This window comes from Balaenoptera borealis, assembly GCF_965194805.1.
Source record: "Balaenoptera borealis genome assembly, chromosome: 12".
In the NCBI taxonomy this organism is placed as follows: domain Eukaryota; kingdom Metazoa; phylum Chordata; class Mammalia; order Artiodactyla; family Balaenopteridae; genus Balaenoptera; species Balaenoptera borealis.
Genome location: NC_138869.1, coordinates 35,555,873 through 35,579,427, shown reverse-complemented (window position 1 = coordinate 35,579,427; position 23,555 = coordinate 35,555,873). Strand labels below are relative to the sequence as shown.

Genomic DNA, 23,555 nt, shown 5'->3' with positions numbered 1-23,555 from the left:
GACACTTAGGTTGCTTCCATGTCCTGGCTATTGTAAATAGTGCTGCAGTGAACATTGTGGTACATGACTCTTTTTGAATTATGGTTTTCTCGGGGTATATGCCCAGTAGTGGGATTGCTGAGTCATGTGGTAGTTCTATTTTTAGTGTTTGTTTTTTTTTAATTTTTTATTTTATTTTATTTATTTATTTTTGGCTGTGTTGGGTCTTCGTTTCTGTGCAAGGGCTTTCTCTAGTTGCGGCAAGTGGGGGCCACTCTTCATCGCGGTGTGCGGGCCTCTCATTATCGCGGCCTCTCTTGTTGCGGAGCACAGGCTCCAGACACGCAGGCTCAGTAATTGTGGCTCACGGGCCTAGTTGCTCCATGACATGTGGGATCTTCCCAGACCAGGGCTCGAACCCATGTCCCCTGCATTGGCAGGCAGATTCTCAACCACTGCGCCACCAGGGAAGCCCCCTATTTTTAGTTTTTTAAGGAACCTCTATACTGTTCTCCATAGTGGCTGTATCAATTTACATTCCCACCAGCAGTGCAAGAGGGTTCCCTTTTCTCCACACCCTCTCCAGCATTTGTTGTTTGTAGATTTTTTGATGATGGCCATTCTGACCAGTGTGAGGTGATACCTCATTGTAGTTTTGATTTGCATTTCTCTAATGACTAGTGATGTTGAGCATCCTCTCATGTGTTTGTTGGCAATCTGTATCTTCTTTGGAGAAATGTCTATTTAGGTCTTCTGCCCATTTTTGGACTGGGTTGTTTGTTTTTTTTGATATTGAACTGCATGAGCTGCTTGTTGATTTTGGAGGTTAATCTTTGTCAGTTTGCAAATATTTTCTCCCATTCTGAGGCTTGTCTTTTGTTCTTGTTTATGGTTTCCTTTGCTGTGCAAAAGCTTTTACGTTTCCTGACGTCCCATTTGTTTATTTTTGTTTTTATTTTATTTTTATTTTTTTATATATATACAAATTTATTTATTTATTTAATTTTGGCTGCGTTGGGTCTTTGTTGCTGCACGTGGGCTTTCTCTAGTTGTGGTGAGCGGGGGCTACTGTTGTGGTGCGCGGGCTTCTCATTGAGGTGGTTTCTCTTGTTGCAGATCATGGGCTCTAGGTGTGCGGGCTTCAGTAGTTGTGACATCAGGGCTCAGTAGTTGTGGCTTGCGGAATCTAGAGTGCAGGCTCAGTAGTTGTGGCGCATGGGCTTAGTTGCTTCACGGCATGTGGGATCTTCCTGGACCAGGGCCCAAACCCATGTCCCCTGCATTGGCAGGTGGATTCTTAACCACTGCGCCACCAGGGAAGTCCTATTTTTGTTTTTATTTCCATTTCTCTAGGAGGTGGGTCAAAAAGGATCTTGCTGTGATTTATGTCATAGAGTGTTCTGCCTCTGTTTTCCTCTGTTTTATAGTGTCTGACCTTACATTTAGGTCTTTAATCCATTTTGAGTTTATTTTTGTGTATGGCATTAGGGAGTGTTCTAATTTCATTCTTTTACATGTAGCTGTCCAGTTTTCCCAGCACCCCTTATTGAAGAGGCTGTCTTTTCTCCATTGTATATTCGTGTCTCCTTTTTCAAAGATAAGGTGACCATATGTGCGTGGGTTTATCTCTGGGCTTTCTATCCTGTTCCATTGATCTATATTTCTGTTTTTGTGCCAGTACCATACTGTCTTGATTACTGTAGCTTTGTAATATAGTCTGAAGTCAGGGAACCTGATTCCTCCAGCTCTATTTTTCTTTCTCAAGATTGCTTTGGCTCTTCAGGGTCTTTTGTGTTTCCATACAAATTTTGAATTTTTTTTTCTAGTTCTTTATTTGTTTATTTATTTTTAAATTTTTGGCTGTGTTGGGTCTTCATTGCTGCACGCAGGCTTTCTCTCTCTAGTTGCGGTGAGCAGGGGCTACTCTTCGTTGCAGTGCACGGGCTTCTCATTGCGGTGGCTTCTCTTGTTGCTGAGCACAGACTGTAGGCGTGTGGGCTTCAGTAGTTGTGGCATACAGGCTCAGTAGTTGTGGCTTGTGGGCTCTAGAGCACAGGCTCAGTAGTTGTGGCGCATGGGCTTAGTTGCTCCACGGCATGTGGGCATCTTTCCGGACCAGGGCTCAAACCTGTGTCCCCTGCACTGACAGGCAGATTTTTAACCACTGCGCCACCAGGGAATCCCTGTTCTAGTTCTGTGAAAAATGCCATTGGTAGTTTGGTAGGGATTACATTGAATCTGTAGATTGCTTTGGGTAGTATAATCATTTTCACAATGTTGATTCTTCTAATCCAAGAACATGGTATATCTCTCCATCTGTTTGTATCATCTTTAATTTCTTTCATCAGTGTCTTATAGTTTTCTGCATACAGGTCTTTTGTCTCCTTAGGTAGGTTTATTCCTAGGTATTTTCTTCTCTTTGTTGCAGTGGTAAATGGGAGTGTTTCTTTAATTTCTCTTTCAGATTTTTCATTGTTCATGTATAGGAATGCAAGAGATTTCTGTGCATTAATTTTGTATCCTGCTACTTTACCAGAGTCATTTATTAGCTCTAGTAGTTTTCTGGTAGCGTCTTTAGCATCTCTATGTAAAGTATCATGTCATCTGCAAGCAGTGACAGTTTTACTTCTTCTTTTCCGATTTGGATTCCTTTTATTTCTTTTTCTTCTTTGATTGGTGTGGCTAAAACTTCCAAAACTATGTTGAATAATAGTGGTGAGAGTGGGCAACCTTGTCTTGTTCCTGTTCTTTGAGGAAATGGTTTCAGTTTTTCACCACTGAGAACGATGTTGGCTGTGGGTTTGTCATATATGGCCTTTATTATGTTGAGGTAGGTTCCGTCTATTAGGCATACCTATTTTTAAAAAGCCTTGGGTTGTTCTTTTGGACAACTAGGTTTAAGAACTCTGCTCTGTTAAGTTTCTGGCAACGGTTTTATGTGCTTTCCCTTATCCTCAAGTCCCAAATTTCCCTTCTCATGTTGTCTGCTGTGAATACATGCTTCCTGGCTCTGTACCTGTATTTCCAGCTGCTTGCTTGGTTGTTTCCTCTTGAATGTCCTACTTTCACCTTATAATTACTCTGTACAAAGCCTAATTTCCACCTTCAAACTAGAGCAATCCACTAACTTCCCAGTTTCATTTATTGCTCCATCATTCTGTAAACACTCTAGCTCAGAATATTGGTAACTTTTCTGAATCCTGTCTCTTCTTTACCTTTAGCAGTTGTCACCTACACCATTTGCCTCCCTTCCCTGCTACTACTTGTTTTTCCAGATGCCAACCTAGAATGTTACAGTAGCTCTCCACTTCTGGCCACCATATTTTGCCAACCCAGTGCCTCCAGAATATTCTTCTATTACAGCTTTATTCATGTCATTCTCCTGCTTTTAGAAGCCTTAAGTAGCCGTGTCATACTGTAGAATAAAGTCTGAAATGCTTACCTGTACACTTGAGGCCCTCAAAAATGTGGACTCAATTCAACCTTTTGATTTTATTTCCCATTACTTCCCTTAATATATGTTAAGCAACGTTATTTAGAGGAAAGAGGGAGAAGAAACTGTTTTTGAATACTAGCGCTGCCATTTGCCAAAATGAGATCTCAAACAAGTTTAGCTTCTTTGACTTTAGTTGCCTCATCTGTAAAAATAGAACAAAAAAATAACTATTTATGTGGTTTGTCATAAGTAGTTAACATGTATAATGTGCTTAGCACCTATACATGTTAACTACTGGCACCTAAAGGGCCTTGAAATATATTCTTTACCTCTTCCCTCCAGTCTCCTCCAGCTGCCCTCATTAGATGTGCAACTCTCTCACATCCTTCTCGTTTTCTTTTTCTTTGCTCGTGCCACTCTCTCTGCCTTTCCTTCCATTTATAGCTTTTGAAATCCTATTCTTTTTTTTTTTTCTTTACCCTCTTCATAAATGCCCCTGCCGTTGTCCATTTCAAATTCCCACAGTGCTTTATAGCATTTTTCCCCCTTTGTTGTTATGTTAGATATTTCTAGTTCTGTCTACAAACTGAATTGAAATCTCAAGGACAAGGACCTGGTTGTAGTCCTCTTGGTTTTTCCTGTCATTCCCAGCATGCTCCTTTGTAGCCAGCATGTTTTCAGTGAATATTGAGCCAACAGGTAAAGCCAAAGAACCAACCAAGTCAAAAGATAAACCAACAAGCAATATCACTCCAAGAGAAATAAAGTAGCAAATTAATCCACATACCTAGAGAAAGGATTCCTCCCATCAAATAAATAGGTCGAAACAGGACTTCTCTGGGAAATAGCTGACTCTGAATCTAGGGCAGGAAATGTATAAATTGAATTTATAAGATTTTTGTTATATCAGGAAGCAATGGAGTTATCTAAGACTGCTGAGGTTCTGTTAGAAGAACTCAGGAATTAACGTGGAATTTTGACTGATTAAAGATTAGACAATTTGAGCATCAAACAATAATAAGAGCAGTGGATTGAAATATATCAAATATGTTTAAATCCATAAAGTTTCAATGATACTAAAAAAGAAAAAAAGATTTGATCACCTCTGGAAGAACTTAGGAAACCCATTTCTCATTCTGAAAACAGGTAGATAAAGAGAAGAATAAAGCATTTATGTTACCTTTCCTGTAGGAATTATACCTGAGATAAACAAGTAGTTGAAGAAAATGTTTTTTTTAATCACTGAACTCCAGCTCACAAATGAAGACAGGATGATAGAATATCAATTCAAAAAAAGTTTTTCTAAGACAGTCTCTTCAGCAAGTGGTATTGGGAAAGCTGGACAGCCACATGTAAATAATGAAGTTAGAACACACCCTCACACCATACACAAAAATAAACTCAAAATGGCTTGAAGATTTAAATATAAGACGTGACACCATAAAACTCCTAGAAGAGAACATAGGCAAAACATTCTCTGACATAAATCGTACCATCGTTTTCTTAGGTCAATCTCCTAAGGCAATAGCAAAAGCAAAAATAAACAAATGGGACCTAATCAAACTTATAAGCTTTTGCACAGCAAAGGAAACCATAAAGAAAATGAAGAGACCACCTACAGACTGGGAGAAAATATTTACAAACGATGCCACCGACAAGGGCTTAATTTCCAAAATATACAAACAGTTCATACAACTCAATAACAAAAAAAAACCCAATCAAACAATGGGTAGAAGACCTAAATACACATTTCTTCAAAGAACACATACAGATGGCCAAGGGGCACATGAAAAGCTGCTCAGCATTGCAAATTATTAGAGAAATGCAAATCAAAACCAGCAGTGAGGTACCACCTCACACTGGTCAGAATGGCCATCATTAAAAAGCCTACATGTAACAAATGCTGGAGAGGGTATGGAGAAAACGGAACCCTCCTACACTGTTGTTGGGAATATAAATTGGTGCAGGTACTATGGAAAAACAGTATGGAGGTTCCTTAAAAAAAGAGTTGCCATATGGATCTAGCAGTCCCACTCCTGGGCACATATCTGGAGAAAACTCCAGAAAACCCATAATTTGAAAAGATACATGCACCCCAGTGTTCATCGTAGCACTGTTTACAGTAGCCAAGACATGGAAGCAACGTAAATGTCCATTGATAGATGAATGAATAAAGAAGATATAGTATATATACACAATGGAATGCTACTCAGCCATAAAAAAGAATGAAATCATGCCATTTGCAGTAACATGGATGGACTAGAGATTATCATACTAAGTGAAGTTAGTTAGATAGAGGAAGACAAATATCATATGATATCACTTGTATGTGGGAATCTAAAATATGACACAAATGAATTTATTTACAAAACAGAAACAGACTCACATAGAAAAAAGACTTATGGTTACCAAAGGGGAAAGGGGGTGGGGGAGGGATAAATTAGGAGTTTGGGATTAGCAGATACAGACTACTATACATAAAATGGACAACAAAGTCCTACTGTATAGCACAGGGAACTATATTCAATATCCTATAATAAATCATAATGGAAAGGAATATGAAGAAGAATATGTATGTATTTGTATAACTGAATCACTTTGCTGTATACCAGAAACTAACAGAACATGGTAAATCGACTATACTTCAAGTTAAAAAAAATTTTTTTCTTAATTTGAAGAGTACTTGTCTATCCAGCTAACTTGCCCTGTCTCTTTTCTAACCTTAAAAAAAAAAAGTCTTAGAATCAGAAGCTTTATGTAGCAAAAAATACCAGAATGAAGGTTTGGTAACTTTCATCTTAGATTGCAGTCAAAAGGCAATTAGAGGGACTTCCCTGGTGGCAAAGTGGTTAAGAATCCACCTGCCAATGCAGGAGACAAGCGTTCGAGCCCCAGTCTGGGAAGATGCCACATGCCTCGGATCACCTAAGCCTGTGCACCGCAACTACTGAGCCTGCACTCTAGAGCCCGCGAGCCACAACTTCTGAAGCCCATGCGCCTAGAGCCCGTGCTCCGCAACAAGAGAAGCCACCGCAATGAGAAGCCCGCACGCTGCAACGAAGAGTAGCCCCCGCTCTCCGCAGCTAGAAAAAGCCCGTGCACAGCAACAGAGACCCAAAGCAGCCAAAAATAAATAAATAAATAAATTATTTTTTTAAAAGACAATCAGATGAATAATTTCCCATCCTGGAAATGTTAAAACCTCTCATTTGGGTCTTGTTTTCTTTTTAACGTTTCTGGAGTTTTACTTCCCGTTACTGCCGGTCATCTCAAGAGACCCTTCAACCTACTCAAGTAGATTGTAGTATTGACCTTCCTACTCAGTGCAGGGAAGGAGACAGAACCAGACTCCAACATACTAGTAGTTTCAGTCTCCCAGTCAAGTGTCTTAAACAGTTTTTAAACTTATCACAGTGAACACTGGTTCTTTAAGTGGTGTATGTGTAAAGAGGTAATAGAAAAGGCTGACTGTATATCATAAAGTAAATATATTAACTCAAAAGCAAAATAAATAATCTGTATAAGGTAATAGAGAAACAACTCATTTAAATGGCAGTCAGGTTGTATAGTCTTAATTCTGATTTTTAATAAAGTGCCGTAAATACAGCAGGTAATTGCAGATTTTTCTCTGCAGATACCTTGTTTTTCCTCAACACATGTTTTTCATGTTTTAACGTTTCTGAAATTTGCATTTAGCTTACAATACATGTGTACATTTAACGTGGCAGTGTTCCTGCAGCCTCTGTACCCCGCCCAAAAAACTTTAAAATTGTGTTTTACAATTAATTTTGTTTTTGAATCTTGGCAGTATGACAGTAATAATGTTTCTGGATGAATTTCGAGAGCAAAGTTTGTTTTAAAAGTGCTTCAAAAATGCTTTAGGGCTTCCCTGGTGGCGCAGTGCTTGAGAATCTGCCTGCCAATGCAGGGGACACGGGTTCGAGCCCTTGTCCGGGAAGATCCCACATGCCGCGGAGCAGCTAGGCCCGTGAGCCACAACTGCTGAGCCTGCGCATCTGGAGCCTGTGCTCCGCAACAAGAGAGGCCGCCATGGTGAGAGGCCCGCGCACCGCGATGAAGAGTGGCCCCCACTTGCCGCAACTAGAGAAAGCCCTCGCACAGAAATAAAGACCCAACACAGGGCTTCCCTGGTGGCGCAGTGGTTGAGAGTCTGCCTGCCAATGCAGGGGACACGGGTTCGAGCCCTGGTCTGGGAGGATCCCACATGCCGCGGAGGGACTGGGCCCGTGAGCCACAATTACTGAGCCTGCGCGTCTGGAGCCTGTGCTCCGCAACAAGAGAGGCTGCGACAGTGAGAGGCCCGCGCACTGCAATGAAGAATGGCCCCCACTTGCCGCAACTGGAGAAAGCCCTCACACAGAAACGAAGACCCAACACAGCCATAAATAAATAAATAAATAAATAAAATATTAAAAAAAAAAAAAAAAGACCCAACACAGCCAAAAATAAATAAATAAATAAAAAGCTTCCTATTTCCAAAGTAGTTTCTTCATAATACCATGTATACCGTATATGTTATACCATAGTGCCGGTTCCAGTGTTCCTAAAAAGGGGAGCAGGGATTCTCAATGGTCAAATAAGTTTGGAAAACACATCTAACCTTTAGAGCCTCATTATGGACAAAAAACCCATTAAGCTCTGAGAAAGCCTGTGGTTTAAATAAATAAAAACTCTTTAAATGTCTTTTAACCAAGTATTTTCCAAACTCTTCTGACCCCAAAATCCTTTTTTGTTAATACCTGCTAGCGCTCCATTTTAGGAAATGCTGCTAGGTAGAGTCATCAATAAAAGTATTAGAACGAAACATTTTTGTCAGGTTGCTTTAAATACTTGCCTTTTGCAAATTGAAAAGATTACTAACATTTCTATGCTGTCACAAGAACCTTTCCAAAGGCAGGTTTGACTAGACTAGATTGTCAGCTTAGTCAGACATGATCTTTAACTGCTTTCAATAGTACAGCAGCCTCAAACTGCCCAGGTAGTATTAGCCCTTGGTTCATCTCACAAATCTATACATTGGCCCAGTTGCTGGGCTTCAGCGTGATATATGTGAGCAGAAGAAATCCTTATGTAACATGTCGTAGGCTGTCAGCTCTGGCACTACAGTTTTATTCTGTAATTCACTGTACCTTTTTTAAAAAAACAATTTTATTATCAGTTTAAATATATTGGTAAATTATCAGTATTGCTGGGTCTTCTTGTTTTGTGATCCTCTATTTATTGTAGCCTGTTTGTAGTAAATCTCTGGGGGAGCCATCAAGCTGGGATAAATCCATCCCTTCCCTATCTTCTGCCAGGGAAAGGAGGCAGTTAGGTGCTTCTTGTAAGTAGAGATGAACACTACTGTCCTCGTAGTAAGAGATACCTTCTCCCCCGAGTAATGGAAACTGTAAAATATTAACCAGACATGTTCTTTGACATTCATTTATTAAATACCCTCTTTGTACCAGATAACTCTGCTAATTACCAGGTTTAAAAAGTGAGAAGCAACAGTCATTGCTACCCCCAAAGAGTTGACTCTAATTGGTGAGAGAATGGTTGTGGAAATGGTAAATATTCACAGTGCAGTGTGTTTAGTGTTATAAGTAGACATAGGTTCTGGGGACACCTAGCTCAGGTATTGAACTTTATGAAGGAAGTAAAAAGTCTGACCCTGGAAGATAAATAGCCTTTGGTTATGCAGGCAAGGGGATAAAGGACATCACCGACAGAGAGCACAGCTTGTGTAAAAGGCATGGGGTTATGAAAAGTAAGAAATTTGGAGATGCAGGTAGCTTGGTTTTGTATAGCGTATCTGTGGTAGCAGGACGGGAGGGTGAGACCTGAAATGAAGGTCAATGATTCATGGCAGTAATTGCTGTGTTAGGCAGAGAGTTTCATCACCCTACATTAGCTTTTAATTAGAGTTTGTTAAACTAAATGAATTAACTCTTTGAACCCTGAAGGACATAATATCTGAAGAATAGAGAAATTTTTAAAAATCAACTTTTTAAAAAAAATAAATTTATTTATTTATTTATTTATTTTTGGCTGCATTGGGTCTTCGTTGCTGCACACGGGACTTCTCTAGTTGCGGGGAGCGGGGGCTACTCTTCGTTGTGGTGCACGGGTTTCTCATTGCGGTGGCTTCTCTTGTTGTGGAGCACAGGCTCTAGGCCCGCGGGCTTCAGTAGTTGTGGCATGTGGGCTCTAGAGCGCAGACTTAGTAGTTGTGGTGCACGAGCTTAGCTGCTCCGCGGCATGTGGGATCTCCCCGGACCAGGGCTCCAATCCATGTCCCCTGCATTGGCAGGTGGATTATTAACCACTGTGCCACCAGGGAAGTCCCCCAAACCATCGACTTTTAAACTATGAAAATAATTTTTTTCTGTAAAAGAAAAAGAAGCTCTGTACAAGTACTGCTTTTGAGAGGTTTTGTCTCTTGAAATCTTCAGACGAAGGAGGAAGTAAGAAGCAATGGTAAGAAGCTGTCTACAGGACTTCCCTGGTGGCACAGTGGTTAAGAATCCGCCTGCCAATGCAGGGGACACGGCTTCGAGCCCTGTTCTGGGCAGATCCCACATGCCACGGAGCAACTAAGCCCGTGCGCCACAACTACTGAGCCTGCGCTCTAGAGCCCGCAAGCCACAGCTACTGAGCCTGCATGTTGCAGCTACTGAAGCCCGTGAGCCTAGAGCCTGTGCACCGCAACAAAGAGTAGCCCCTGCTTGCTGCAACCAGAGAAAGCCCGTGTGCAGCAATGAAGACCCAACGCAGCCAAAAATAAATTAATTAATTAATTAAAAGCCTTTAAAAAAAAAAAAAAGAAGCTATCTACAAAGTGACTGATGTAATGTTATATAAAGATGTTTGGAGATGGAGGAGGAAACAACCACCGAGAAAACAAAACCATAATTTTAAATACTGAACTGGGAACTTCAGATTTGAGTTCTAGCCAACAGCTCTGATACTTAATAGCAGAGAGTTGTAGAAGCAATTTCACTTGTCTGAGGTCTTGGTTTTCTCGCTCATAAAATGGGGTATTGAATGGCATATTCCAAGCTGTTATTATACAGAACTTTAGAGTTTTGTGAGGTATGGATAGGAGTTACAGGTTGGGGACAGGAGATTTAGGACTAAGGGCTAAATTTTAAACTGGGAACTAGTTGTGCTTAGGTTTTGATGCTAGCATATAGAGGAGAAAGTGCGTCTCCCTCTCACTCCCACCCCAACCCTCAATTGTATTTCCATATACTCCAATGACCTTTGGTTTATTGTTGCTATAGCATTGGACGTTAGGACACTTTTCAAAGCAATTTTATCTGTGATTCTGCCTTGCAGTTGTGATTCATTGTGGATAAGAATGAGTTTCTTCAGGGGAATGAATATTGTCGTTAAACCACCAAAATTATTTTCTTTCCCGGAAGTTATTATATTTAAGAATAAAATATATGTTTAGACATGAAAGGTACGAAGGTTTATATTTTTATACAATTATTTTATCCATCTTATTTGTTTGTTTTAACCAGTTACCCATGGGTGTATTGTTTCCACAATAAAACTTTTTCTACCAGATGGTATGGAAGCCCGGCTCCGCTCAGAGTGAGTATAATATAGAGCTATGAACTTTTTGTATTAATTACATTGGTTAATAATATTCTAGACGATAGTATACTGTTTATACTTCATGATTATTCTAATAATGTTAGAAAATTGATGTAGTACTTTTGGAATATAATGTACTACAGTATAATTGCTTTTCACATTAGTTACAATTCTAGTAAATAATAATGTGTAAGGAGGCACAGTTATTTTGTTTCCAAAATTAACTTTATAACTTATATGTTGATGGAAAATTAGTTTTTTAGAATATTTGGAGTATATAAGTTATTGATGAGTGGTAATTGTATTCATTTTGATCTGCATTTCATATATGACTTCTTAAACTACGGTTGCCTCTGAAGTTAATGCCAGTGTCATAATCTTAAAGGACTTTAAGGATGTTGACACAGTTAGTAGTCTATATTGGTGGGAGTTTTTGGAGGGATTTTCCAATTCTGTAGTTTTTTCTTTTTTTAAATGAAGCAGTGGAAAGGTCACTTAGAGGAGGACAAACTTGAGAGGGAAAAATTGCTCATAAAATGCAAACGTTAAAATGTAAGCATAAATACATTTTGATCTTGTACTTTTCACAGATTATTATTATGAAGTGTTAGAGGGAGCTAAACAGTCTTTAAACTTAAGCATTTTTTATTCTGAGTAAATAAATATGAATATTGGATATGGTAGAGGCTTGTTTCTACACCCAGCATAATATTTTCTGTCCTACAAAAGCAGAAACAAATATCTGAGGGTGGGAGGTTGAGAGCAGCAGTAAGTTGAAGGTGAAGTAGAGTAGTGAGTAGGAAAGAGAGAAGGAGAAAGGAAACAGAGAGAGATCCTCTTATTACTATGATAGTGCTTTCATTAGAATTATTGTATATTATGCTTTAGTTGGAGGCTACCAATTTTTTTTTTAAACCTTTCAGGATATCTGAATATAACAGAAATTTTAAAACATTTTAAATTTAAAATGTTAATCTGTTCCCTATTCTAAATTATAGTTTAATTATTAAAAATATAGTTAACTTTGGGAACATTAATGTGATTTAGCTTTTAAAATGAGTTAGTCAAGAGTTAAGGTTTTAAAAATAAGAGTAACTATTAATCAACTAATAACAAATGGCTTCTTAAAGACCTGGATGTTTGTATTTGATAATGAGATTTTTCTTTCATGGATTCAAAAGCTTTGAGCAGCTGCATAAAGGGTCATGTCTGTTCTCAGCTTCCATCCGATAGGGCATATGAATTTTTTCAAAGTCTACATCAGTGAATTGTGTTCCTATCCCTCTTGTTTCCCCAGTGCTTTTCATCTTTGTCCCTTTTTCCTTCTCTTTGTTTGGTTTTTCTTATGTGGTTAAATGTTAGCATCATTTAAAATTTTGCTGCCAGTTTCATTGTGTGTAATCTGGTTGACTTTCTGGAGAAGATGAATTTTGAACAGGCAATCCTCGAGCTGGAGGAAGATCAGAATGGTCTTTAGAGGTAGATAGTCTGGTTCAAAGCCCAACTCCACGTGTTCTGTGACTTGATCAGGCCTCCCTTTTCTCATTTGAAAAATGAAGTTAATAATAGTACCTATTGAGCAGGAATTTTATGAGGAGGATTAAGCAAGATTGTACACTTAAAGAGTTTAGTGTAGTACCTGGTGCATAATGAGCACACGATGAATACTATTTCTCTTATTGTAATCTAATATTTTCTAGCAATCAAGATGCTTTTAAGTATGCCAGAATGCTTAGAGTTCGAGGTACATTGTATACATAGCATTTAATATTTTTAAGGTCTTCAGTGGGTATACTGTTCTCAAAAAGCTGATTCATTTTTCTTCCTTGATTTTTATTTTTATTGCACAAATAATTTTCAAATAATAACAGAGAAAAATTGCCTATAATCCCACCACCCTAAGTTTTCCTTCTACAGTTCCTTGTTGCATATGAACTTTTTCCATAATTCAAACAAAATACACCTGTATCCACAATAGTTTTTGTAAAGTACAAATATATATCACTTATGGAATGTTTTGCTAGATATTTAGCCTTTTGTTTATCAACCAGATTTTCATGAGAACAGAAAATTTTGTACTTGGGTCACTAAGAAAACTGGTTTTAAAAAAAACAAAAACAAAACCTCCTGGGACTTCCCTGGTGGTCCATTGGTTAAGATTCCGTGCTCCCAGTGCAGGGGGCCCAGGTTCAATCCCTGGTCAGGGAACTAAGATCCCATATATTGCAACTAAGCCCGCGTGCCGCAACTAGAGAAGCTCGTGCGCCACAACAAAGAGCCCAGGCACTGTGATGAAGACCCAGCACAGCCAAAATAAAAAACAAAAAACAAAAAACCTCCATTAATACCATTTGCTTCTATTTATACTTTCTCAAGTTCATTTCCCTGTATGTGCATATCTACAGAGAAAAGGTATATACCCAGAATGGCTATATCTGGGTGCTGGCATTGGGTAGTTTTTATTTATTTCCTCATGCTTTACTTCACACATTTTCCCTAGTCAATATGTATTACTTGTATAAAATCAAGAAAAAGAAACTTATGTTTAAAATGTCTATTCCATTTTTATGAGGCAGAGAAAAAAACTAAAGCTGTATGTAATTTTTTAAACCTTCATTAGGCACCAGGTTTGTTAGGGCCTTGTATAGGTTCTGGGGATGCAGAGGTGAATTGTTCAAAGTGCTGAGAACACAGACGTGGAATCAAAGGAGTAGAGCAGGGGATTATATGGTCTCAGTGGGAGTCTGTACAGGATATCATGGGAGCTCAGAAGGGAAGTGGGTGCTAATACTTAATATTCCATTTTATTCAGCATCTTAGTGTATTTGTGACTAATTGAATTGAAATATTCTTAGGATGTTTGCAGTTACTACAATGGAATCAGACTTATCCCTATTTTTAAGTCCTGTAAGATCAGTTTGTCAGCAACTTACACGTGATTAACCTGTTGAATCTAGGAACTTTACCTAATCAACCATCAAGCAGACCATTACCAGATTGGCCTCTAGGATGTGGAGTGAGGAGCAACTGGTAGGGGCCATGGGTGGCAGTCTTGCTCTGTGCTCCGTCTACTTACCCTCCCAGCCCACATTACAGTATCTTGCAGTGCTTGTAAGACAGGAACCCTGGCTTCCTTAGCGGCTCTGTTCTCATAGGAGTGGTAGTAGTGATCAAGTGCTACTATGTCTAGGTACTGTTTTAAGCTCTTTACTTATATTCACACATTTAATACTCACAATAACCCTATGTGGTTAGTTTTATGATTATCCCCATTTTATGGATGAGGAAACTGAGACCTATAGTGGTTAGATAACTTGCCCAAGATTTTATACCTGGTAAGTATAGCCAAAATTTGGACCCAGTCAGTATAGCTTCTGAGCCTGCATGCTTAACTGCTACACTGTACTGCCTCTTATGTACTTTATAAGGCCCAAAAGGCAATTAATACCAATTAATACTGTGTTACTGTTTAGTTTTAAAGTGATATACTGAGTTAGAATCATAACTACATGTAAGCTTTCAGTGTGTGAGGTGGCTAGGTAGAGAAGAGTAGTACTAATGTTTTGGTTAGCTGAAGTTGTTCTCCACTAGAATGTATTTTCAAATTATAGCCTTCTTTACAGTAGAACTTTGCTTTTTAAGGCTTTCTGTATAGAATTATTTAATTTTAAGAGAACTTAATTTACACATTCTAAAATTTTAAATGGATAATTTAAGGAGTGCTTCTTTTCTGTTTAGAAGTTCTTATAACTAAGGAATTCACCATAGCCCTCATTAATAGTAGATCTGGCAAGGGCATTTAATACATTTTGGATTTTGAATTTGTGTTTAGAAATACATTAATGTGTAAAAGGTTTGTGTATTTATTACCTTGTTTTCTAACAATTCTGTATGTTTATGAAGGATTCAAAAATAATTCACATTCTTTTAATTATATGAAAACAAGTGTGTCAACTTTGGGGTTTAAGATATTCTTGTACTGTCATACTCTATTTCCTCTATTGTCAGGAAATTAGATAAAAATTCTAAATTTTACTTTTCAGTGTCATCCATGCTCCATTACCAAGTCCTGTTGACAAAGTAAGTTGCTAATGATTATTTTTTCCAAGCTGATTCAGCTATATTGCTTTTGAAAAGGTTTCTGTTTGTTCGTTTTTAATATGCTTTACCTAGAAACTTATTTCTCTTTTGTAACAAAAATACAAGAATGCATATAGCTGTAGAGTTATTCTAGTCTGATCTTCAAAAACTGGAGAATTTAGGATGGATGTTTCTTAGGACAAAGGCTTTGTTATCTCAAGTCAGTGGCAGACTCTAGACTAGAAGCATTTGTTTTGTGCCTAGCCATAGGTAAGAAGTGTTAGTTACTACTTTTTATTCTATAATACATTTCTGTCTAGAAATATTTATTAAAGCTTTGCACCCAGATAATTTACTCAAAATATACCTACACATGGAAATAACACAGAAATGTGGGCTTACAGAAATTCCTCTTTAATTGTTCTTGAAGATCAGTTTTAACTTGATTTGGACAGAAACTTTGCAGTAATTACTTGTTAGAAAATATTTTTCTTTTGTTCAGAAATAATGGTGTATTAAACTGTAGATATCATTGCTAGGTAGCAAAAAAAAAAAATCTCTTGTATCTTTTGGCATTAAAGTGTATGTTGAGTTTTCTTAGTAAAGTAACTAAACTATTGGGAAAAACATTTTACTTTTTTTCCCTTCCATCTGGATAAAGAATGAAAGCCTACCTGAAACTGAAGTTCACTGTTAGATTCCTTTTTTAGAAGTAAAAGTGGTTAATCATCAACTTCAGCAATACCAAGAGTCATTTCAGAAGTAAATAATGGCCTTGCTGATTTAGGACTAACTTTTAAAAAAATAATGCCACCTCTCTGTCTTCTACTTAGCATATTAGTAAAAATAGACTTTCTGAGCTTAATAAGGAATGATGCTGTTAACATCACTAATAAGTTAACATATAAGGCTTGGGTAGTGTTGAGAATGTGGATAAATGAATGATACAGCAACCTGTTAGTGCCTTTTTTTTTTTTTTTAATAATTCTGTGGTTCTATATTCCACACCCAGGAGAAACCCTTTATAGAAGTTACTTCTTCCAATACTCTTGAGTTCTAAGCATTTTGGCTGTGACTTTAATGTTTAAACACCATTATTTCCCATCTTTTTCTTCTTAAAACCTACCTACAGTTTAAAGGGAAAAAAAAAAAAAGACAGACCTTTTTTCATTGCCTCTGGCCATTGGACAAAGTATTGTATTTCGTGTCCTGCTTCTCCCCACGCGCCCACATACAAATATCATTTTGAAGATGGCTACTTCTAAACGAATTGTGACTTGTTGACATATTGAAGAACTATTTGACAATGAATTTTAAAGGGGAAAAATGTAGATCTGTTGATTTAGCAGGTATTATTTCTGGGTAAAGAAAAGGCTGTATTGCCTTTGTGCCCTAAGTTTGTGGTTTGGTTTATCAAGGAATGTTTTCATGGGTAGCACCTGTTGCACCATCCTGCTTGTAAATCTCAAACTGATCAGCATAATACAATACCATTTATAAATTCTAGACATGGAGCAGAAATATTTTGAAAACTAAAGGAAATCGTTCATTTGAAAAATAATTTTTATTTTGCATAGTTCAGTAAATAGGCATTGCAAGGACTTGATTTGGCTTTAATGTCTTCTGCAAATATTTTGTGTGACTGCCAATGGTGTGTCATTTTGTTTCTAGGTTGCTGCTAACACTCCAAGTATGTACTCTCAGGAACTATTCCAGCTTTCTCAGTATCTTCAGGTAAAATAAATCTTGAGAATTCTTAGTCTTTAAAAGCAGAACTTAGATTTGATTTTGCTAGTTCACAAATATAGGCTAAAGAAATACTGGCTGGATACAAGTACAAAAGAAATATCTTTTTAAAGTACCCAAAAAAAAATAGGTCTTATAAAAAAAAAGGATTTAAAAAATCCGGATTGTTAAGTCTAGAGAAGATAAGGTTCTGTACAAGAGAAGTTTTTTTCTTCACATATGAGGAAGTTCCACAGTTGTTCTTTGTCCAAAGGTGACTTTTTTTTTTTTTAAGCAGTGTCTTTTTTTTTTAATTAATTAATTAATTAATTTATTTATTTATTTAATTTTTGGCTGTGTTGGGTCTTCGTTTCTGTGCGAGGACTTTCTCTAGTTGTGGTGAGCGGGGGCCACTCTTCATCACCGTGCGTGGGCCTCTCACTGTCGCGGCCTCTGTTGTTGCAGAGCACAGGCTCCAGACGCGCAGGCTCAGTAGTTGTGGCTCACAGGCCTAGTTGCTCCGCGGCATGTGGGATCATCCCAGACCAGGGCTCAAACCCGTGTCCCCTGCATTGGCAGGCAGATTCTCAACCACTGCGCCACCAGGGAAGCCCCAAAGGTGACTTTTAAATAAAATTAAATCCGGAGAGATTTTGGTTGCTATTAATAGCTATAATAGCAAATAATATGAACTATTAAAATATTAACTATTAATAGCAAATAATTATGTAGCACTTACTATATGCCAGACTCTAGCAGACTTTAGCACTTTACCTATATTAATTCATTTAATCCTCACAAAATTCCTGTGAGGTACATATTTTATTCCCATTTTTATAGTTGGAGTAACTGAGGGACATGAAGTTTAAATAGTTTGCACAATATCACACACCAAGTTCTGTGGTTGAGCTGGGATTTGAACCCAGACAAGTCAGACCTCAGAGTCTCTCTCTTAACTACTGTTCTGTGCTGCTCAATCTGTAGAAAGATCTCTTGGTAGGGCAGATACTTAGAATGGGCTCCTGAAGAAGTTAATGCCGTATTTAAAGAGCCATACAGATCTCTAAAAAGAAAACAAGTGGTTGTTCTTTCTTTTTTTTTTTTTTTTTTTTCTGAGTTTGATAGATTTAGACCGGATTATGGTTCTTATTATTCTAGTGAGGGAGCATGATTAAGGAAAACCCTGAATCAGGAGTTTAGAGATTGAGGTTTTTATCTTGGCTCCTACTCAATGAGTTCTGTGACCTTGGGTGAGTCAGTTTACATATGTAGGTCTTCAGTTGCTTTTTGTTTAAAATGGTAGGACCAAACCAGTGATCCTGTGTCCCTACATTCTTTTATAGGTCAATCACTAAGAGCAGTTCTACCTCAGTTAAGAATGTACACATCTGTGAAAATTATCAACGTATTAATCAGATCTTTTATTCCACTGGGCATAATGTGATGGTGGATTGAAAAGTGGTTTTACACGCTTGCAGTTTAGTAGAGTATTTACGAACGTAGGTAGACTCTAGCCAGAATTCCCTGGATTTGATCTTTGGCTTTAACTTCTGACCTGTTGGGAAAGTTGTTTGTGCCTCATTTTCCTCATCTATGATATGTGTATAATAATAGCACTTACCTCACAGAATTGTAAAGAATAAATGAATTAATGCAGGGAATTCCCTGGCAGTCCAGTGGTTAGCACTCGGTGATTTCACTGCCGAGGGCCCGGGTTTGATCCCTGCTTGGGGAACTGAAATCCCACAAGCTGCAAGGGACTTCCCTGGTGGTCCAGTGGTTAAGACTCCGAGCTCCCAATGCAGGAGGCCCAGGTCAGGGAACTAGATCCCACATGCTGCAACGATGATCCCTGTGTGCCACAACTAAGACCCAGCGCAAATAAATAAATATTCAAAACAAAACAAACAAAAAAAAGAATTAATACATGTAAAGCACTTAGAACAGTGCCTGGCACATAGAGCGTATGCTGTAAATGTTAGTAGTTGTTTACCATTCAGTAGGAAGTCACATTAATTAACATAGATCTCGCATTTTTTTTAAAATTTATTTATTTTATTTATTTATTTTTGGCTGCATTGGGTCTTCATTGCTGTGCGCGGGCTTTCTCTGGTTGCGGTGAGCGGGGGCTGCTCTTCATTTTGATGCACGGGCTTCTCATTGCGGTGGCTTCTCTTGTTGCAGAGCACGGGCTCTAGGCGCACGGGCGCTAGTAGTTGTGGCACGCAGGCTCAGTAGTTGTGGCGCGTGGACTCAGTCGTTGTGGTGCATGGGCTTAGTTGCTCCGCGGCATGTGGGATCTTCCCGGACCAGGGCTCGAACCCATGTCCCCTGCATTGACAGGCGGATTCTCAACCACTGCGCCACCAGGGAAGCCTAGTATCTCTTATTTTTAGAGGTAGAAGAAAACTTTGAGATTAATCTGGTCTAACCTTCACTTTTCATATGAGAAATATGGTAAAATGATTTCCCAGGGGTATATACTACAGTTACTAGTCATCGTGGACTGTGAATCTAATGTTCTGACTCACTCCAATACTCTTTCCAACTTTCTTGTCAGTTCTTTGAATATTCATAATGGCATAATCTTTCACTGTTCTTTTTCTAATTCTTTGAGAGAAAATTATACTGGATTGTATTTTCTGTATCCGTCTTTTTGAATTGCTGAAGTTCTAATATAAGTTGTAAACCTTTTGAATAAAAACTGAAATAGATGCATTTCATGCCTTAGAACTAAAAGCCCGTTCCTGGAAGTGTTAGATTTCTGTTAGGATGTGGTTCATGGAGTTATGAAACTCTAAATGGAATTGAGTAAAAAAGGAGAAATTACACCATCTAGTGGAAGTAGTGGTTGTTTGGTGGTTTTGTTTTTAAGTAAAACTTTTTGCAGCATTAGTGTAACTTCCTGAATATTAGGAATGTTTTAGAAGTTTAAAATAAACTTGGCACCTAGTCCCTTTTAAGTGTAAGCTGTGTTTTAATGTGTGTTCTGAGGCAGAATGACTTTTATTAGATTCCTTAATCTGTACTTTTAGAGTTATATTAAAAAGCAGTACCTCTGGGGCTTCCCTGGTGGCGCAGTGGTTAAGAATCTGCCTGCCAACGCAGGGGACACAGGTTCGAGCCCTGGTCTGGGAAGATCCCACATGCCGTGGAGCAACTAAGCCCGTGCACCACAACTAGTGAGCCTGCGCTCTAGAGCCCACGAGCCACAACTACTGAAGCCCGTGAGCCACAACTACTGAAGCCTGCGCGCCTAGAGCCTGTGCTCCGCAACAAGAGAAGCCACCGCAATAAGAAGCCCGCACACTGTAACGAAGAGTTGCAAGCCCGTGCACAGCAACTAAGACCCAGCGCAGCCAAAAATAATAAATAAATAAAATAAATAAATTTATTTTTTTTAAAAGAAGCAGTACCTCTAACTCTAATTAGACCAAACTTTCCCTCATTATTTATCAAGGATGTGGAGAGCAACAAATGAACGCTTTAAACCTCAAATGCTGTGTTTGAAGTATATACTTCTCAGTTGAGGTGCCTCAGAGGTATTATGGTAGTAAATGTTCTTCTTTGGATAATGACAGAAATAGAAGAAAGTGAATTTAAAGATGTGCCAAAACCGCAACTGAATGCTGTGTGAGCATTTTCACCTTGACTTCCAGTGATGGAGACCCTCTTAACAGCTATCAAATTTTAACAAGTGACCTAGAGATAAGGCTTTGCTTGCCAGTGTCTTTCTCTGTAAAAATATTACTTTGGAGCTACCAAATAGTTATATAACTCCTTGACCCCTTAATTACATTGAACTAACACTGGGTGGACTCTTACTTATATTTGGCATATTCGACTACAGCTAAGTGTTTTACAGTCACAGGGGGAATTAGAACACCTGAAAATGGAGTAGACTGTGAGAATAAAGCAGTCTCTCTCTTTTTATATATATATAACACTGTGTTTATATTTATATAACATTTTTAAAAGGAAAAATTAAAAGTTATTTCTTTTGTAGATGTCTACTGATGTAGCTAAGCCATTAGGAAGTATCTTTGCTGCTAACCAGATTGTTTGGATTTAGTTTGGAATGAGTTCTCACCTCGCCCTCTCTCTCTCGCCATATATATATATATATATATATACACACACACACACACACACACACACACACACACACACACACACACACATATACACACACACACATATATATCTTTTAAATGTGTATATATAAAATGTAGGGTTAAAACATTTGTCAAATTTTCTACTCTAGGTTTTTGGTTTTTTAAACTCTTATTAATTACAAGTAAAAAAACAAAAACAGATGACCTGTTTTCTGTTATAGGGGAAGTTGCAGCTAGAGCACCCCTAATAGCACTACTTACAGCTCAACAAATGAGGCTATAATGATGTGGCCTAAATATATTTTACAAAGTAGATTTATCAGAGTTGAAAGTAAGATACACTGTGGGATGTAATATGAGAATATTTTCAGAATGTGCTAAAAATTGATTACTCTTCAAAGGTATCATGCTGAGTTTATTAGAATTTCTTTTGTGATTTATAATATTAGGAAGCCTTACATCGGGAACAGATGTTGGAACAGAAGTTAGCCACGCTTCAGCGGCTACTAGCCATCACCCAAGAGGCTTCAGATACCAGTTGGCAGGTATTCCAGTTGTCTTTATATTCAAGAAGCATTTAAGCACAGTTTAATATCCCTTAGCTGTTGATTAAGCTAAAACTAAAATTTTGTGGCAAGCAAAGGCAAAGTTATTTCCTAATGAACAAATAATGAAAATTTAGCATTTTACAGTGGATGTTGGTCAACGTTATGATTTTAGATCTTTTCTGGCAGTAGCAACCTTTTTGATATATATATTTTTTTATTACTCTGGGATTTTATTGATATTTAATTTTTCTTCAACAGGCTTTAATAGATGAAGATAGACTCTTATCACGGTTAGAGGTTATGGGAAACCAATTACAGGCTTGCTCCAAAGTAAGTATTAATCTCAAGTACATAAAGAAGAATGCATAGTTTTTTTATGCGACTTCATGTCTTTGACTGTCATTTTGAATACATGCAAAAACGTTTATACATTTTCACCATTCTTTTTAATCTTCTATCATTATGGGAAATTTCAGACATACATGTAAATGGAAAGAACTGTATAGTGAATACCCATGTACAGCTCTCTCTTTTTTCTGTCATAGTTGATATTTGTTGGAGAAACTGGGTTATTTGTTCTGTATAATTTCCCTCAATCTGGATTGATACTTAAACAGTCTTCTAGCTCCTCCTTCCACACCATAAATTCGTAGTTTGATCTAGAGATTTAGATCAACTCTGATGTAGGCTCAAATTTTTTTTCTTTCAACAACACTTCGTGGATAATATTGTGTACTTTCACCAGGAAGCACCATAGTGTCTAGTTGTCTTTCTTTTTGAGATATTAGCAGTCTTTGATTATCCTTTCCTAGATCCATTCTTTTACTAAGGATTGCAAAAATGGTGATGTTGTAATTCTATCTTTCCTTCATTTACTAGCTGAGTTACTTCTATAAAGAGAAACTTCCCCGCATAAACCATTTTGTTATCCTGAGATACATTTTCTTTAGGCAAAGCAGGATAAATGATTTTCTCCCTTTATTTACTGGATTTCAAAATAATGGTTTGCTTCCTTTTCATCCACCAAAGAATGACCAATGAAGTATTTTTTTCCCCCCAACTTAGATTTAAATATATTTCATGTGTATAAACCTATTTCATTTGTTTTCCTTATTGATTCCCAGTTATCCCACCTTTGGTCTATGGGAACTTCTTCAGGTTGGCACCTGAGTTCTTTTGGTAGAACCCTGGTAGACTTTGATAGCTTCCTGCTGTCATATCAGACAAGATAGTCCAGACTCATCCTGTACATTTTCCTGCCTTAGCCGTGGAATCAGCTTTTTCCTCAGGGTGCTGTTATTCCTTTTGGTTTAGTTATTATTTTAAAACGCTTGGCCCCTTTAGAGGTAAGAGATTATTTTTGCCCATAAATGTAAATGTTGTGGCTTTCAGAGAATATGGCAAGTAGAAGAGTTCATTCATTTTGTATACTTGAGAGAAATTTTCAGTTTATTTCGACCTTTTTTTTTCTGTTGGAAGTGTGATTAATATATTTGTGAAGGCATAATTTATTAATGCAGCTTTTAAATACAGCTTCAATTAATACAGAGTCAACATAATTAGTGTTTGGAGGTACCTTAATATGGAACTCAAAGAGCATCACAATGTGTTTTTTTTTCAAATGGTAAATACTTTGAAAAAATAACTTGGCTATAATTATAAATATTTTTTAATCCTAGAATCAAACAGAAGATAGTTTACGGAAGGAACTTATAGCATTACAGGAGGATAAACACAACTATGAGACGACAGCCAAAGAGTCCCTGAGGCGGGTTCTTCAGGAGAAAATTGAAGTGGTTAGAAAACTTTCAGAAGTTGAGGTATTTAAATTTAACAAATACTAAATAGTACTATGATTTTAAAATTTTAGCCTAAAAGTGCTAGCATTTCAGGACATTTCAAACTTGGGTATTATTATATAGCTAGAAAATTTTTCCTGTCTGTCTGGTGGGAAGGAGCAGTGTGCTGTTTTCATTGTCAGGAATTCTCAACATAACCCTGTGAGTTCTGGTGCTTATGGTCTCTAGTCAGTGGTTGAGGAAATAAAAGCCTAACCAGGGAATTTTA

General features: G+C 37.7%; 1 protein-coding gene across 50 annotated transcripts in view; it reads left to right on the top strand.

Moving 5' to 3' along the window:
* The window catches only part of SLMAP (sarcolemma associated protein), a 150,914-nt gene that overhangs the window by 69,752 nt on the left and 57,607 nt on the right, over nucleotides 1–23,555 (top strand). For all 50 annotated transcript variants that reach the window (XM_082344748.1, XM_082344740.1, XM_082344741.1 and 47 more), the window contains exons 4-9: nucleotides 10,945–11,017; nucleotides 15,064–15,100; nucleotides 16,772–16,834; nucleotides 21,390–21,485; nucleotides 21,747–21,818; nucleotides 23,168–23,308. In XM_082344748.1, coding sequence (XP_082200874.1) covers nucleotides 10,945–11,017; nucleotides 15,064–15,100; nucleotides 16,772–16,834; nucleotides 21,390–21,485; nucleotides 21,747–21,818; nucleotides 23,168–23,308 — 482 coding nt within the window. The remainder of the gene's footprint in view (nucleotides 1–10,944; nucleotides 11,018–15,063; nucleotides 15,101–16,771; nucleotides 16,835–21,389; nucleotides 21,486–21,746; nucleotides 21,819–23,167; nucleotides 23,309–23,555) is intronic.